The sequence below is a fragment of the Salmo trutta genome, chromosome 2, assembly GCF_901001165.1.
Source record: "Salmo trutta chromosome 2, fSalTru1.1, whole genome shotgun sequence".
NCBI lineage: Eukaryota > Metazoa > Chordata > Actinopteri > Salmoniformes > Salmonidae > Salmo > Salmo trutta.
Window position 1 is genome coordinate 67,443,980 of NC_042958.1, and position 17,656 is coordinate 67,461,635.

The 17,656-nt window shown below is 43.3% G+C and overlaps 1 protein-coding gene across 2 annotated transcripts in view; it reads left to right on the forward strand.

Moving 5' to 3' along the window:
* Positions 1-17,656, forward strand: part of LOC115161268 (zinc finger protein 385C) — a 144,893-nt gene that overhangs the window by 111,844 nt on the left and 15,393 nt on the right. For both annotated transcript variants that reach the window (XM_029712108.1, XM_029712116.1), the window contains one exon: positions 17,148-17,290. In XM_029712108.1, the coding sequence (XP_029567968.1) occupies positions 17,148-17,290 (143 nt within the window). The remainder of the gene's footprint in view (positions 1-17,147; positions 17,291-17,656) is intronic.

Below are 17,656 nucleotides of genomic sequence, written 5' to 3' on the forward strand. Positions count from 1 at the left end.
TACCGGTACAGAGTCAATGTGCGGGGGCACCGTTTAGTCGAGGTAATTGAGGTAGTATGTACATGTAGGTAGAGTTATTAAAGTGACTATGCATAGATAATAACAAGGAGTAGCAGCAGCGTAAAAGAGTGGGGGGGGGGGGGCAATGCAAATAGTCTCGGTAGCCATTTGATTAGATGTTCAGGAGTCTTGTGGCTTGAGGGTAGAAGCTGTTTAGAAGCCTCTTGGACCTAGACTTGGCGCTCCGGTACCGCTTGCCATGCGGTAGCAGAGAGAACAGTCTATGACTAGGGTGGCTGGAGTCTTTGAAATTTTTTATGGCCTTCCTAATGGCACCGCCTGGTATAGAGGTCCTGGATGGCAGGAAGCTTAGCCCCAGTGATGTACTGGGCCGTACGCACTACCCTCTGCAGTGCCTTGCAGTCGGAGGCCGAGCAGTTGCCATGCCAGGTAGTTATGCAACCAGTCAGGATGCTCTCGATGGTGCAGTTGTAGAACCTTTTGAGGATCTGAGGACCCATACCAAATCTTTTCAGTATCCTGAGGGGGAATAGGTTTTGTCGTGCCCTCTTCACGACTGTCTTGGTGTGGCTTGGACCATGTTAGTTTGTTGGTGATGTGGACACCAAGGAACTTGAAGCTCACAACCTGCTCCACTACAGCCCCGTCGATGAGAATGGAGGTGTGCTCGGTCCTCCTTTTCCTGTAGTCCACAATCATCTCCTTTGTTTTGATCACGTTGAGGGAGAGGTTGTTGTCCTGGCACCACACGGCCAGGCTGTCTCGTCGTTGTCGGTGATCAGGCCTACGACTGTTGTGTCATGGGCAAACTTAATGATAGTGTTGGAGTCGTGCCTGGCCGTGCAGGTTGAACAGGGAGTACAGGACGGGACTGAACATGCACCCCTGAGGGGCCCCCGTGTTGAGGATCAACATGGCGGATGTGTTGTTACCTACCCTTATCACCTGGGGGCGGCTCATCAGGAAGTCCAGGATCTAGTTGCAGAGGGAGGTGTTTAGTCCCAGGGTCATTATCTTAGTGATGAGCTTTGAGGGCCCTATGGTGTTGAACGCTGAGCTGTAGTCAATGAATAGCATTCTCACATAGGTGTTCCTTTTGTCCAGGTGGGAAAGGGCAGTGTGGAGTGCAATAGAGATTTCATCATCTGTGGATCTGTTAGGACAGTATGCAAATTGGTGTGGGTCTGTAAGGGCACAAGACGAGACCCATATTCAGACACAGGAGGCAGATGGTTGAGCTCCGATATTTATTATAACACAAGGGGTAGGCAAAAGGCAGGTCGGGTACAGGCGAGAGTTCAGAAACCAGGTCCGAGTCCAAACAGTACAGGGCGTTAGGCAGTCTCGAGGTCAGGACAGGAAGAATGGTCAGGCAGGTTCGGTGTCAGGACAGGCGAGGGTCAAAACCAGGAGGACTAGGAAAAACAGAGATTGGGAAAAATAGGAGCTAGGAGATAAACGCTGGTTGACTTGGCAAACAAGACGAACGGGCACAGAGAGACAGAAAACAAAGGGATAAATACACAGGGGATGATGAGCGACACCTGGATGGGGTGGAGACAAGCACAAGGACAGGTGAAACAGATCATGGCATGACAGGGTCTAGGGTTTCTGGGATAATGGTGTTGATGTGAGCCATTATCTTTGTAGTGCCTGGGTGTATTGATATACCAAAGTGTAATTAATAACTTCACCATGCTCAAATGGATTTTCAGTGTCTTCTTTAAAAAATACAATAATTACCCATCTGCCAATAGGTGCCCTTAGTTACGAGGCATTGGAAAACCTCCATGGGCTTTGTGGTTGAATCTGTGTTAGAAATGTACTGCTCGACTGCAACTTATGTGACTTGTTAAGCACATTTTTACTCCTGAACTTAATTTGGTCCGCCATAACAAAGCGGAATACTTATTGACTCAAGGTATTTCAGCTTTTCATTTTTAATTCATTTGGAAAAACATTATTCCACTTTAACATTAAGGGGAGGCCAGTGACCAAAAAATCTCAATTTAATATATTTTTTATTCTGGCTATAACACAACAAAATGTGGAAAAAGTCAAGGGGTGTGAATACTTTCTGAATGCACTGTATATTATTCTTAACTTATCAAATTTGTTAGTTGGACTTATTGCACTCTTTACCAAAGTGGTTGTTTCAGTTTAGATGGTTTAGGTAGTATCACATCTTAATCTTCCCAATCCCGCAGTCATTATGAATGCTGGTTGAGGTTGAAATGTTTTGGGCTGTAAGCCAATACGAATTACAAATCACTTTGCAAGCCAGCATGATGTGACTTGCCCTCAACATTAGGCCTTATGAAATATGTGTTGTATTGTGTTAAATGACCACATTTTTATGATAACATATTCACTTAAGATATCACTTGGTGTAGGTCACAGGACCGAAAATAGATAAATGCAATAACCCTGTCTCTGTAACTATCAAATACAGTCTTGGGTGGAAATTTTACAATTCACTCCAAAGGCAAGGCACTCTGGGAAATATGCAAATAAGTCTTTAAACTAAACTTAACACTGAAAAGTGTGGACCCGTATAGACACTGGACTGTACTTACCTGGCTGTGATAGACTAGTTGGTTGTAATCTAGTTATTTGAGGACTTATTAACCAAAAGAATAGTTTACAACCAGAAAATGATGCCATTAAGATGTCCACTACATCAAAAAGAATGGTATTTATTTGGCACTTGGAAATTTGGAATTAGAATTTACATCTACAGTATATAACCAAAGTAAACAGGCTTTCAGAATGCCCTGCTGGTTCAATGACTCAAGGACACCAGCAGTGGATTTAACCTTGAACAATTCATTGTATGTTTTAAAATGCCAGTGTGAAAGTGGGCTCAGAGTGCAATAAGCAAAAATAGGGCAGATTACGATGGGAGGCCTGAACTTGGCTGGATGTTACCCTGCAGGAAGACTTTCTCACTAAGCCGTCGGGTTGCTGTGTGTGTGTTTGTGTGTTTATGTTTGCGTGTGCACGCATGTGTGCGTGCATGGACAGTGACAGAGTGAAAAAAAGAGTTTGCCTGGGCAAAAAAGTATTTATTGACGAGTACAGAGGTGTCTTTTGCTGTCAAGAAAAGGAAGGTCCCCCCCTTCTCTCTCTCTCTCTCTCTCTCTCTCTCTCTCTCTCTCCACCCTCTCTCTCTCTCCACCCTCTCACTCTCTCGTTTAGCTCCGCTGTAGCTGTAGATGGTAGCCTGCTTGTCTAATGGAAACTAAAAACTCTTCCCCATCCTGTCAGCCTATTGTCCTAGTCTATAAGCAGCAAATAGCATCATCATTATTGCATAAGCACAGTATAGTACAGTAATTGCTTTTATTCCGTGACTAAATAAATACTTTATAATATATCCCTAAAAGGAATGTGACAGACTGGGAAAAAAACAAGTTTTAAAATGCTCATTATGTGAGAAACGGTATGTTTTTCACGATTAGAAGTAGCCATAAGTGTCGTGACGTAGTTACAATGGTGTGTTAAATCTTTAGTGTACGTAATCGTCTCTCTAAAGTCATTCCAATTTAATTGTGTTGTTTTTTCAGCCATGATTCTGCATCATTTGTGCAAACGGAGAGATAACTGTGTCGAGATAACAAGTTTTCTACCCTTGATGGTTTTAGAGTCAAATATGTTTTTATGAGAATACTTAAGCACATTCACAACATTCAGACAAACAATGGCCCAATCAGAAACCACGTGTGTGTGTGTGTGTGTGTGTGTGTGTGTGTGTGTGTGTGTGTGTGTGTGTGTGTGTGTGTGTGTGTGTGTAGGCCCTGGGTCTGCCCAGGTGGTGAGGAGCAGCTGTCTCCCGCCTCTTCAGCTCCAAAACAAAGCCAAAGAGAGAACCCTGAACGTCAACAGGGCCCAAAATAAAATAATAAAAAAAAATATTTGATTTCTCTGTGATTCTATAAAAGAGAGCAAAATGAGAACAAGTGGATAGACATAGGCCCCCGTGCACACTCAGGTGGTAGTTAAATTGAGGGCAGGCTTAACTGAATGAACAAGAGAGACTAAATGTATATATGAACATTTATTCAAATAGATGTGGGGGATGGCCCCGTCTCTGGGGGATGAACCCCAGAGCCAGACGCAGGGATGGCAGATAGCCCTTGGATGGGCATCTGGCATCAGTACCCCACTGGCTGGGTGTAAGATACTGTATTCTGATGCTGGGACCCTTAGCTGGTGGCGGTGGGGAGGTAGAGGGGTGACGGCGTAAACTTTTGCTGCAAGTGCGAGACAAGGGGTAAGCAATCGTTTAAATCCATGATTTACCCCCGTTGGTGAGAAAGAGAGCCAGGTGATTATTGAACTGCTATGCCCATAGGTATATTAGGAAGCCTGGTGGAATCACGTTATTCTTCTGGGGCTCAATTGTCCAACGGCAACAAGTGACTGACATTCCACATGTGGTTAATTGATAGTGATGGAAGTGTGACCTTACGTTTTCCTGTTGATGCTAGTATTTCTAAACATAACAAATATAACGTTCCCGCTGTGCCCGTGTTAGGAGAATATTCCATCAACGTTCCGCCAAGCATTCACAGTACATGGTTGCCGTGTTCTCGGAATATAAGATACTAATGTTCTAGACACGTTTCATGAGAGGGGTATTTTATTAGGATCTCCATTAGCTGTTGCAAAAGCACCAACTACTCTTCCTGGGGTCCACACAAATCATGAAACATGACATATTACAGAACATTAATTGACAAGAAGAGCTCGATGACAGAACTACGTACATTTATTGGGACAGCGGTTAGGGCGTTTGTCATTGGTGCCTGTGGCCTGGGTCCGAGACCTGCTAGGGTAGTCATCCTACTATCACATTCTTAGCTAAATATATTCATGTCATTATTTGGCAACAGTTACAACACAACTATCTGATCTAATTAAAATGTGTTTCTTATTAAAGGTTGGGAATCTGTAGGATTTCCCCTTGAGCACAAAGTAGTACTACATTTCCACTACCAGTACTACTTGTCAGTATTTATTCATTCAATATAGCTGAGCATCTCAAAGAGACCCTTATCGTCTTTTTTAAATCAACAACACATTTACCATGTAGAACAAACGTGTCATGGAGAAACTCATTTTAATTAGATCAGACAGGTGTGTTGTAACTGTTGCCAAATAATGGCATTAACATACACTACCGTTCAAAAGTTTGGGGTCATTTCGAAATGTCCTTGTTTTTGAAAGAAAAGCACATTTTTGGTCCATTAAAATGACATCCAATTGATCAGAAAACAGCGTAGACATTGCTAATGTTGTAAATGACTATTGGAAACGGAAGATTTTTCATGGAATATCTACATAGGCGTACAGAGGCCCATTATCAGCAACCATCACTCCTGTGTTCCAATGGCACGTTGTGTTAGCTAATCCAAGTTTATCATTTAAAAGGCTAATTGATCGTTAGGTTTTAAAAGGCTAATTGATCGTTAGGAAACCCTTTTGCAATTATGTTAGCACAGCTGAAAACTGCCCTTCTAGGCAGAGTTGCAAAGAAAAAGCCATATCTCAGACTGGACAATAAAAAGAACAGATTAAGATGGGCAAAAGAACACAGACACTGGACAGAGGAACTCTGCCTAGAAGGCCAGCATCCCGTCTACACTGTATTTCTGATCAATTTGATGTTATTTTAATGGACAAAAAATTTGATTTTCTTTCAAAAACGAGGACATTTCTAAGTGACCCCAAACTTTTGAACGGTAGTGTATATTGCTAAGAATGTGAGAGTAGGGTGACTCCCCTAGCGGGTCTCGAACCCAGGCATGTGCTTATTGGGCCACAATATAGTAGTTAAACCCTGTCTAGAAGAAACCCTAACCCCTCAACCCTAGGCACTTATGTAGATGAAGCAACTTGAAGGATGTAAGCAATAATGGTGATTGCACTTGACTTCATGGATCCACCAGTACCCGAATACCCGATACCCGATCTGAGACCCGAGCGGGTCGGAACCAGAATTCTAAATAATGTCACGGGTCTGGGTCGGATATCTGGTATGATTGTCACAGGTCTCGTGTTTGTGTAATTTTAACTGGCTTGCTCCTGCAGTAGAGAGAGAGAGAGATTTTATCATTTATGCTGCTGCTTTTGCTTTTCATGAGTGGAGCATGGCGAGTGTAGCTTGTTGTTGTTGTTGGCCAATCATAAGTCATTAAAGCGGCAATAGACTACAGTCATAGAGCCTCCGTGTGGCAAAAGTTAGGAGATATCTAATCAATAAAAGATGCAATTAAAATGCCGTAATTAAAAGTTAAAGGAGAAGGATAGTCTATAACAACCTAGGCTGCTACTTAATATTCTGAATGGAGTTGTTGTTATTTGTAAATGTAGAATGAGAAAGTGCATGCACTGCAACCTCAATTAGCCTAACAGTTAGCTGGCTTAACTAGCTTCTCCGGGTTTGATGCAGTCAAGACAAGTACTATGTAATCATATTTTATGATAAATAACCTAGCTATGGCAGCTATTAGTCTACTATAGCGCCAGTAGGCTTGGTTGGTTGCTGTCTCTCTCTCCATCCCTCCTCCCTGCTCCCCGTGTCACTCACTCACAGTACGGCCCCTCCCCCGCTTGCTAGAGCTGCACCTCTCTCTCCCTCTTGCGCTTTATCAGCTCCGGTTAATAAAGTAACTTATTAACAAATGTCTAATATTTCAAATATATACGTTGAAAACACTATGTTTAAAGCACTGGGTATGAGAGTATCCCAAACCTTGCCAACAGACAAAGCACTATGATTGGATCAGGGGTTCACCAATCAGAGACTTGATTGGCTTGGCAACAATAACAAGACATGATTTGTAATGACAAATTTTTGGGAGGGAATGAAACGTGTCTAGAATATAAATAATTTAAGTTATGAGAACATGGTAACCACGGTCTGAGTAAGTTCTATTTGACATTAAGGGAATGGTCTCTTGGAAACATTCCTTGCACATCACGGGAACATTACTATGAAAACGTTAGTTAATGACCTAATGAGACTGTTAAGGGAACGTTCGACAATATGGAGGATCCTAAGGGATGGCGTCAGCTCTGAAACACTCTTCTGAGGTGCTGTCAGTCCGATCCTCTGCATTGAAAGGCTTGTTACCCTTTTCCTCATCAAAAGAATGATAAACACTGGGACGGTGAGTCACCAAAAGACTAATCCTCAAAATAATAGCGATTAAGCCTCCAGTTTGCAGTGTGCCATCATTTCTCTGCCTCATAAGCTTTTATCCCCACTCTATGAAAAGGATCATTGCATCTACACTCCTATCATCCATGAATATGGTATCTTTCTCTCGGGAAGTTGAAGCCGGGTTGAAAGAGGAAAACTGTTTAACCATCAATTCAATGGATCGTGAAGGGCAACTCTTGTGTAGTGTAAAAAATGCATATATATATATACATACTTTCAGACATACATACAACAAGTTTAAGGGTAAGATTAAAAAGCATGATTCAATGCACAGTCGACCAGTTGAAAACAAGGACTGCAAAAGACTGAGTGCGTGGTTAAAAGTGTCAAATGAAGGCCAACATTTTTTTTTAAACCTCTAACTATACTTGTAGCCAAAATATTTTTCTGAGCCAAATATAAATTCACTCACAGTTGATGTTCATACCCGCTTCTATGGAGCAAAACATTACATTTCTCGCCTGCTACTTTTTGTGACTTAATGCTTGAAAGATTATTGAGATCAATTGCAGATTTGTGTGAGAGAGAGGGGAGGGGAGAGGAGAGGGGGGAGACAGCGAGGTAGAGAGAGAGAGAATGGGGTGAGAGAGAGAGCGGGGGAGAGAAAGGGAAACAGAGAATGAGAGAGGGTGAAGGGAGAGAGTAAGAGAGAGAGAGATAGAGGAGAGAGTTAGAAAGAGAGGGAGATAGAAAGAAAGAGTCAAGGTCCCCAAAAGTCACAACTTAGCACAGCACCCAGTTGGAGGTGAAAATGTTCCCCTAGTTTCTGCTTTATCACACACACACACACACACACACACGCACACGCACGAGCACGCAAGCAAGCACAAACACACATTCTATTTAATGGATCCTGATTGCTATTAATGTGTGCTGATGGTAATATCTCCAGGGGTAGTGTTCACCTCCATCAAGATCAAAAGTAATATAATTGGCTATTTAAGCCCCATTTGCTCTCTCTCTCTCTCCCTCTCTCGCTCTCTCTTCCCTCTCTCTCTCTCTGCTGACCAATCTCTTATAGCTGTACCACAATAGAAATGTGTGTGCCAAGCTACAGTACTCCAAACTTGATTTGGATTAAGTGCTGTCCTTAATCCTTAAAATATTCTGGTTATTTTTGGACAACTTTGCACATTGAGAGTTCTGCTTAGTGGACAGGACAGAAATGTGTAGATTGTAGTACTCAGTACGGCAGTAGGGATGGGCACGGGTATTCGATTTTTCAAATATCCGAACAGACGTTAGTATTCATTTACTTGGGAGAGTATTCTTTTTTGAGAGATAGGCTTTAAAAGGCTTTGACTAAAATGCAATCAAATTATCTGTGACATTGCTACATAGCCAACAAGGATAGACCATTACATTCAAAATTATAATAAAACTAGTGATGCACCGATATGACATTTTTGGCCGATACCGATATCCGATATTTTCTTGGCCAAAAAAACCCCCGATACCGATAACCGATATTTAAAATGTTAGCGGCCTTTTAAGCATTCTAGTACAGTTAAATAGTTAACACACACACATGGACGCAGCAGTCTAAGGCACTGCATCTCAGTGCAAGAGGCGTCACTACAGTCCCTGGTTCGATTCCAGGCTGTATCACAACCGGCCGTGATTGGGACTCCCATAGGGCGGCGCACAATTGGCCCAGCGTCGTCCGGGTTTGGCTGGGGTAGGCAGTCATTGTATATAAGAATGTGTTCTTAACTGACTTGCCTAGTTAAATAAAGGTTACACACCACACTGACCAAAAAGTTATTTTGTTGGCATTTATGTATGACCCCATTACCAGTAAAACATAATCAAAACCTATTTCTTTCACTTACTTGCTGTGCTGTATCGTTGTTCATTTAGTCATTTCATTCTCAACCAGGATTTCTATGGAACGCCGTTTGGGTCTTTGCCAAATAAGCTTGTTGATCAATCAGAACCTGAATATGACTGCACGTCACATAATTATTTAACGCGTTCATACATTTTTTATGTAGTTATTACACATTGATTACACTATCACTCGTATTTCATATGTCACAACGATTCATCAATACGTATGCTATGATGCTGGTAAAGTTGTCTCTGACCTGCTGGTCATAAAAAAAGCTAGCTAGCTCAAGGATGCAAACAATTTTCTTCCCCAAAACATAGCAAAATGACATAATCTGTTTCAGTAGCTATATAGCTAGGTGTCATCTAAAATAACCCTAGTTCATAAGACAGTTGTTATTTGATTAATGGTGGTTGGACCCATCTATGTGAAGCTAGCCACAATAAAGATTAGCCACAATAGTGGACTTTGTGGTTAGCCTTCAAAATAAAAGTATGTAATTGACAGTGATGCAAATAAATACAAATAGTAGAATTATGCCATAATTGAATAGATGATGCTAAACGAGGTTGGAATGTTGTTATATAAAATCAACAAAAGACAAGAATTTGTTAATTTGACAAAAATCTGTTGAAATCACACTGTATGTGTTAGACTTTAGAATTGCATTGGGGGCATGCTTATTTCACTGTACAGCCTTACCTATGGATTGTGGATCAATGACATGGGGTATCAGTCTACTCAGTGACACCCAGAGAACATTAGCGTCGTAGCTCTTATTGCGGGACTCTGAAACAACTGAATTGAGCCACGTTTATTGTCAACATATGTGTATTGAATATATTCCATATATTCCAAGATGGCGTAGCAGTTCAGACGTCCTGTCGTGTCTCGTGTATATATATATTTACATATTTTTTCTTCACTTATCTTTTTACATTTTTTTATTCAAATACTCAACCTCAAAGCACTCTCCTGCAACCCGCCTCACCTATTTAAAAAAAAAAGAAAGTATTATTTACCTCATCTGAATTCCACAACAGAAGCTAGCCAGAGGTTAGCCATTTTCACTGGCTAACGTTGAAGTTCAGCTAGCCACGGTTAGCCGTCCTCAGCTGTCCATTAGCTCGAAAAGCTATCGCCAGTTTTTGTACAGCGCGACTCAGACCAGAGCATATCGGACCTATTCTCTATCCTTTCCCCGATTTCTACCGCAGGCTCTGGACATTTACACCTGGATCTTGCAGCTAACTAGCTGCTACCTGAGTGACTATTGGCAACGTCGGTCACGGAATTAACACACATTATTACGGAGCTAACCAGCTAGCCAGCTGAAGAGTTCCGTCAGCCACTCGTGGGCTATTCCTGAGCTAGCCAGCTGAAGTGTCTCCTGGGCTACAACTCACCTATCCTGACCCGTTTTACTGCCGATGCGGAGCCCCATCGGGTCTTCACGACTGGACCACCGACGTTATCTGCCCGAGGGAGTTGTCCAACTGGCCCCTCCGTCGCGACGTAACCTGATCGCCCATCTGCGGCCGGCTAATCGTTAGCTGTCTTTTCGGCTGCGATCTGAATAGGTCTATCGGACACTTTTCTTGGGCCACTATAACTAACTATTTTGCCAACTTGGACAGGTCCCCCCTTCCACACGGAACCCCACTAACCCACAGACGGAAACGCACGAGGTGGCTAAAAACAAACCTCCCTCCCATCTTCCACCAGCTTGCTACCTATGGCCCGGCTAGCTGTCTGAATCTCACTGGACCCTCTGATCACTCGGCTAAGCATGCCTCTCCTTAATGTCAATATGCCTTGTCCATTGCTGTTCTGGTTAGTGTTTATTGGCTTATTTCACTGTAGAGCCTCTAGCCCTGCTCATTATACCTTATCCAACCTCTCAGTTCCTCCACCCACACATGCTATGACATCTTCTGGTTTCAATGATGTTTCTAGAGACAATATCTCTCTCATAATCACTAAATGCCTAGGTTTACCTCCTCTGTACTCACATCCCACCATACCTTTGTCTGTACATTATACCTTGAAGCTATTTTATCGCCCCCAGAAACCTGCTCCTTTTTCTCTCTATTCTGGACGTCACAGACGACCAATTCTTATAGCTTTTAGCCGTACCCTCATACTTATTCTTCTCTGCTCCTCTGGGGATGTAGAGGTGAATCCAGGCCCTGCAGTGCCTGGCTCCACTCCTACCCCCCAGGCACTCTCTTTTGATGACTAATGTAACCGTAATAGCCTTGGTTTTATGCATGTTAACATTAGAAGCCTCCTCCCTAAGTTTGTTTTATTCACTGCTTTAGCACACTCTGCCAACCCGGATGTCCTAGCTGTGTCTGAATCTTGGCTTAGGAAGTCCACCAAAAACTGTGAAATCTTCATCCCTAACTACAACGTTTTCAGAAAAGATAGAACGACCAAAGGGGGCGGTGTTGCAATCTACTGCAGAGATAGCCTGCAGTGTTCTGTCCTGCTATCCAGGTCTGTACCCAAACAATTTGAACTTCTACTTTTAAAAATCCACCTCTCCAAAAACAAGTCTCTCACCGTTGCCGCCTGCTATAGACCCCCCTCGGCCCCTAGCTGTGCTCTGGACACCATATGTGAACTGATTGCCCCCCATCTATCTTCAGAGCTCGTGCTACTAGGCGACCTAAACTGGGACATGCTTAACACCCCAGCCATTCTCCAATCCAAGCTTGATGCCCTCAATCTCACACAAATTATTAATGAACCCACCAGGTACAACCCCAAAGCCGCAAACACTGGCACCCTCATAGATATCATCCTAACCAATGTGCCCTCTAATTACACCTCTGCTGTTTTCAACCAAGATCTCAGCGATCACTGCCTCATTGCCTGCACCCGTAATGGGTCAGCGGTCAAACGACCTCCACTCATCACTGTCAAACGCTCCCTGAAACATTTCAACGAGCAAGCCTTTCTAATCGACCTGGCCCTGGTATCCTGGAAGGATATTGACCTCATCCCGTCAGTAGAGGATGCCTGGTTATTTTTTAAAAATGCCTTCCTCTTCATCTTAAATAAGCATGCCCCTTTCAAGAAATTTAGAACCAGGAACAGATATAGCCCTTGGTTCTCCCCAGACCTGACTGCCCTTAACCAACACAAAAATATCCTGTGGCGTTCTGCATTAGCATCGAACTGCCCCCGCGATATGCAACTTTTTAGGGAAGTTAGAAACCAATACACACAGGCAGTTAGAAACGCCAAGGCTAGCTTTTTCAAACAGAAATTTGCTTCGTGCAACTCCAACTCTAAAAAGTTCTGGGACATTGTAAAGTCCATGGAGAATAAGAACACCTCTTCCCAACCGCCCACTGCACTGAGGATAGGAAACTCTGTCACCACCGATAAGCCCACTATAATTCAGAATTTCAATAAGCATTTTTCTACGGCTGGCCATGCTTTCCACCTAACTACCCCTACTGCATTCAACAGCACTGCACCCCCCACAGCTACTCGCCCAAGCCTCCCCCATTTCTCCTTCTCCCAAATCCATTCAGCTGATGTTCTGAAAGAGCTGCAAAATCTGGACCCCTACAAATCAGCTGGGCTTGACAATCTGGACCCTTTCTTTCTAAAATTCTCTCCCGAAATTATTGCAACCCCTATTACTAGCCTGTTCAACCTCTCTTTCGTGTCGTCTGAGATTCCCATAGATTGGAAAGCAGCTGCTGTCATCCCCCTCTTCAAAGGAGGTGACACTCTTGACCCAAATTGCTACAGACCTATATCCATCCTACCCTGCCTTTCTAAGGTCTTCGAAAGCCAAGTCAACAAACAGATTACCGACTATTTCGAATCCCACCGCACCCTCTCCGCTATGCAATCTGGTTTCAGAGCTGGTCATGGGTGCACCTCAGCCACGCTCAAGGTCCTAAACGACATCGTAACCGCCATCGATAAGAAACAATACTGTGCTGCCGTATTCATTGACCTGGCCAAAGCTTTTGACTCTGTTAATCACCACATCCTCATCGGCAGACTTAGTAGCCTTGGTCTCTCAAACGATTGCGTCGCCTGGTTCACCAACTACTTCTCTGACAGAGTTCAGTGTGTCAAATCGGAGGGCCTACTGTCTGGACCTCTGGCAGTCTCTATGGGGGTACCACAGGGTTCAATTCTTGGGCCCTTTTTTCTGTATACATAAATGATGTCGCTCTTGCTGCTGGTGAATCTCTGATCCACCTCTACGCAGACGACACCATTCTGTATACTTCTGGCCCTTCTTTGGACACTGTGTTAACAACCCTCCAGACGAGCTTCAATGCCATTCAACTCTCCTTCCGTGGTCTCCAACTGCTCCTAAACACAAGTAAAACTAAATGCATGCTCTTCAACCGATCGCTGCCTGCACCTACCCGCCCATCCAGCATAACTTCTCTGGACGGTTCTAACTTAGAATTTGTGGACAACTACAAATACCTAGGTGTCTGGTTAGACTGTAAACTCTCCTTCCAGACTCACATCAATCATCTCCAATCCAAAGTGAAATCTAGAATTGGCTTCCTATTTCGCAACAAAGCATCCTTCACTCATGCTGCCAAACATACCCTCGTAAAACTAACCATCCTACCAATCCTCGACTTCGGCGATGTCATTTACAAAATAGCCTCCAATACCCTACTCAACAAGCTGGATGCAGTCTATCACAGTGCCATCCGTTTTGTCACCAAAGCCCCATATACAACCCACCACTGCGACCTGTATGCTCTCGTTGGCTGGCCTTCACTTCATAATCGTCGCCAAACACATTGGCTCCAGGTCATCTACAAGACCCTGCTAGGTAAAGTCCCCCCTTATCTCCGCTCACTGGTCACCATAGCAGCACCCACCTGTAGCACACGCTCCAGCAGGTATATCTCTCTGGTCACCCCTAAAGCCAACTCCTCCTTTGGTCGTCTCTCCTTCCAGTTCTCTGCTGCCAATGACTGGAACGAACTACAAAAATCTCTGAAACTGGAAACACTTATCTCCCTCACTAGCTTTAAGCACCAGCTGTCAGAGCAGCTCACAGATCACTGCACCTGTACATAGCCCATCTATAATTTAGCCCAAACTACTACCTCTTCCCCTACTGTATTTATTTATTTTATTTATTTTGCTCCTTTGCACCATATTATTTAGATTTGAACTTTGAACTTTCTTCAAACTACAAATCTACCATTCCAGTGTTTTTCTTGCTATACTTTATTTACTTTGCCACCATGGCATTTTTTTTACTTTAACTCCCTTATCTCACATCATTTGCTCACATTGTATATAGTCTTATTTTTTTCTACTGTATTATTGACTGTATGTTGTTTACTCCATGTGTAACTCTGTGTTGTTGTATGTTGTCGAACTGCTTTGCTTTATCTTGGCCAGGTCGCAATTGTAAATGAGAACTTGTTCTCAACTTGACTACCTGGTTAAATAAAGGTGAAATAAAATAAATAAAAAAATTGAACACTATTCCAGAGGAAAAATATTGCGTGGATGTTTTGGAGTCTGATAACTCTGAGGAGGACGCTGGGAAAAAATGCCTGTGTATTGAGTAGACTGTTACCCCATTTCATTGATCCCCAATCCTTAGGTAATGCTGTACAGTCCGATATGAATGTCAATACACACAATCGTCTGACTGGGGAGGTGATTTCACACAGTCACAGTCCCGCGATAAGAGCTAATATTTGCGTAAACTCTTCACAGTTGTGTTCTGTGGGTGTCACCAAGTAGACTGATAACCCATTTCATTGCTTCACATTCCAAACTTGTTTAACATTATCTAGTCTAAATATGGCATGATTCCACCAATACTAACCTTCTGCATCACTTTCAAAGAGGTCTTTTTATTTTGAAGGCAAACCGCAAATTCCACTATTGTGCCTAATCCTTATTGTGGCTAGCTTCACAACACATAACCCGGTCCGGTCGAGCCTCACCAGCTGGCTGCTTATAATGTTATCTTTGGGCAACAGGGTTAAGTAGCTGGCTAGTTTTTTATTTTCATGAACTGAAGTTCAATTTCAATAGGCAAACAACAAGTGGCTACCTAGCTAATACTTACTCACAAGGATTCCTAAATCATTTCTAAGAATAATGAAAATGACTGCAGTTTCTACTGGTCATTGTTTTCAGGCTGATTGTATTGGTGCTAGTTAGGTACCAGGCTAAAGCTAGCTAGCTACCCCAGAAGTTGCGGTCAAACAAATAATGCTTTATTACCAACGCGGTATTGTAAACACGTCGTTCGTGGCCGGTGTTTGCTTGTTTGCAAACTTTTTTGGACAGCTTTGACAGCGCTACTGATAGTAGTGGTGGCGCTTGGCTTGCAGGTGCAAATTCAGAACACACAACATTCTATAATAGAACTGTTATTTGACGTGTCAAATTCAAAACTTATTTAATGCATCAAATAGTGTTATTGTCAAATAGTGTTATTTGACGTGTATCTTTTTTGACACGCAAAGACCCAAACGGTGTTCCATAGTATGTCATGAAGCTAATAGCAGTGACGATATTACTGTGTAACTCCGGTAGTGCAACATCTGAAAAATAGCGCACTTGGTAGTGTGTACCGGTGCTCGACCAGTCGTGAAAGCCAACATCACCCCCGACAGAGAACCGGTTGATTGTCAAGGGCAATGAATTCCATTATCTTGGCGTTAATGGATTTCGCCTTTGAGTTGTCTCACTGATATCTTCTTACTCTTTCAAATGACTGCTCGACTTGTTGACTGCTCAATCCACACAGCAGACATTGTGGGCTAGGTTAGGAATGCTGTGTTGCACGTGTAGCGCAAAATTTTACGTAGCGTCATTAAGTCATGTACCTACGTTATATAGGTATCCACGTCAGCTTTGACATCGGTTTTGCACATCGGCGTTAAACTAGACACCGGGCCGATACCGATGTTGGCATTTTTAGCTAATATCGTCCGATTCCGATATGGTCACCGACATATTGTGCATCCCTAAATAAAACAACTGTTTTATTACAGTTTTTATGAGTGCGCCCCATAAAAAAGACACGCCCTGGTAGCCTACACCCAATACCTCAACTTGTTGTTATTGTAGTTCAATCGAAGCGGCGCTACAATCAGAGGCTCCATGTGTAGCAAGTGAAGTTAAGTGAGATTTAAAATTACGGAATTAAGTTGGCTAAATGAGAAGGAGTAGGCTACAATGATAAACCAACAGGTAGGCTGTTGTTTCATATGAATGGAGTTGGTGTAGACAAGGACGGGAAGCGCAAAATAGCCTCAATTAGACTAACTACTTTAGCTAGCTGGCTAAATTAGCTGGCTACTGTAGCTAGGTAGCTTCTTTACAACAATTTGATGCGGTCAAGACAAGCACTACCAGATGGTTTGATATATAACCTATTGCAGCAACAAGTTTGTCTAACTAGCTTGAGCGGTTTGGCTTCTCTCTCTCTCTCTCTCTCTCTCTCTCTCTCTCTCTCTCTCTCTCTCTCTCTCTCTCTCTCTCTCTCTCTCGCTCTGACTGTCACACACACACCGGCCCTTGAAATACACTTGTATTTCGACTATCTGGATAAATTTCATGATATTATTCGGATAGCAAAATCATTTCGAATTCTCATCCCTATACGGCAGTCAGAATTTATTTCAAGGAGAAGTGTGGCTTTGTATTAATTTCCATTGAAAATGTCCACAAGATGTCAGTCTTTGAGTGTGGCTCAGTTGGTAGAGCATGGTGTTTGCAACGCCAGGGTTGTGGGTTCGGTTCCCATGGGGGACCAGTACAGAGAAAAAAAAAATATGATATGTATGCATTCACTACTGTAAGTTGCTCTGGATAAGAGCGTCTGCTAAAATGATACAAATGAGTGCACAAGGATGATAGGAAGTCAGAGGTGTATTGATCACCTCCAGTTGACACCGCCAATACAGCAAAGAGTTATCAGTGACAATTGAATTCTAGCCTTAGCCCATTGTCTTACGTCAGGTAGAATTGACAACACCTGTTGAAAGACAATGGATTTTCAGCATCTGTATGTCCTCCACCCACCCTCTTCAGGTACACTGTCCCAGGCCAACCCCCTCCTGGCCTCCCTATCCCTTCCGGGACGGCCCCTCCAGGCCCAGCTGGACATCAAGCACTTCCTGCCGCTCCACGTCAATGCCTCCTCCCCCCTCAACCTCTTCCCCAACTTCAACATGGTGAGCTGCTCTCACACACACACACATGCATGTAGACAGGCATGCACACACTAGGGTTGGACGGTATCCAGATTTTCATACCGTTTCTGTACCATACAGGGTGGCTGTAGGGGTGGTCATGGACAACAACCCTCCTGAGGAGCTATGCCCCCCTGCAGGCTTTTCCTCCAGCCCTGCTGAAACATACCTGATTCTACTAATCAGGTGCACCTCAAGACCTTGATTAGGGTCGTGTTCATTAGGCCACAAACGGAATCAAACCAACTGAACCAGGGAATACCTGGACTCATTTTCCCTTTCCGTTGCAAAGCATTCTAAAAGTTTTCCGTTGCGTGCCTTGATGAACATGAGCCAGGTATTTTAGAG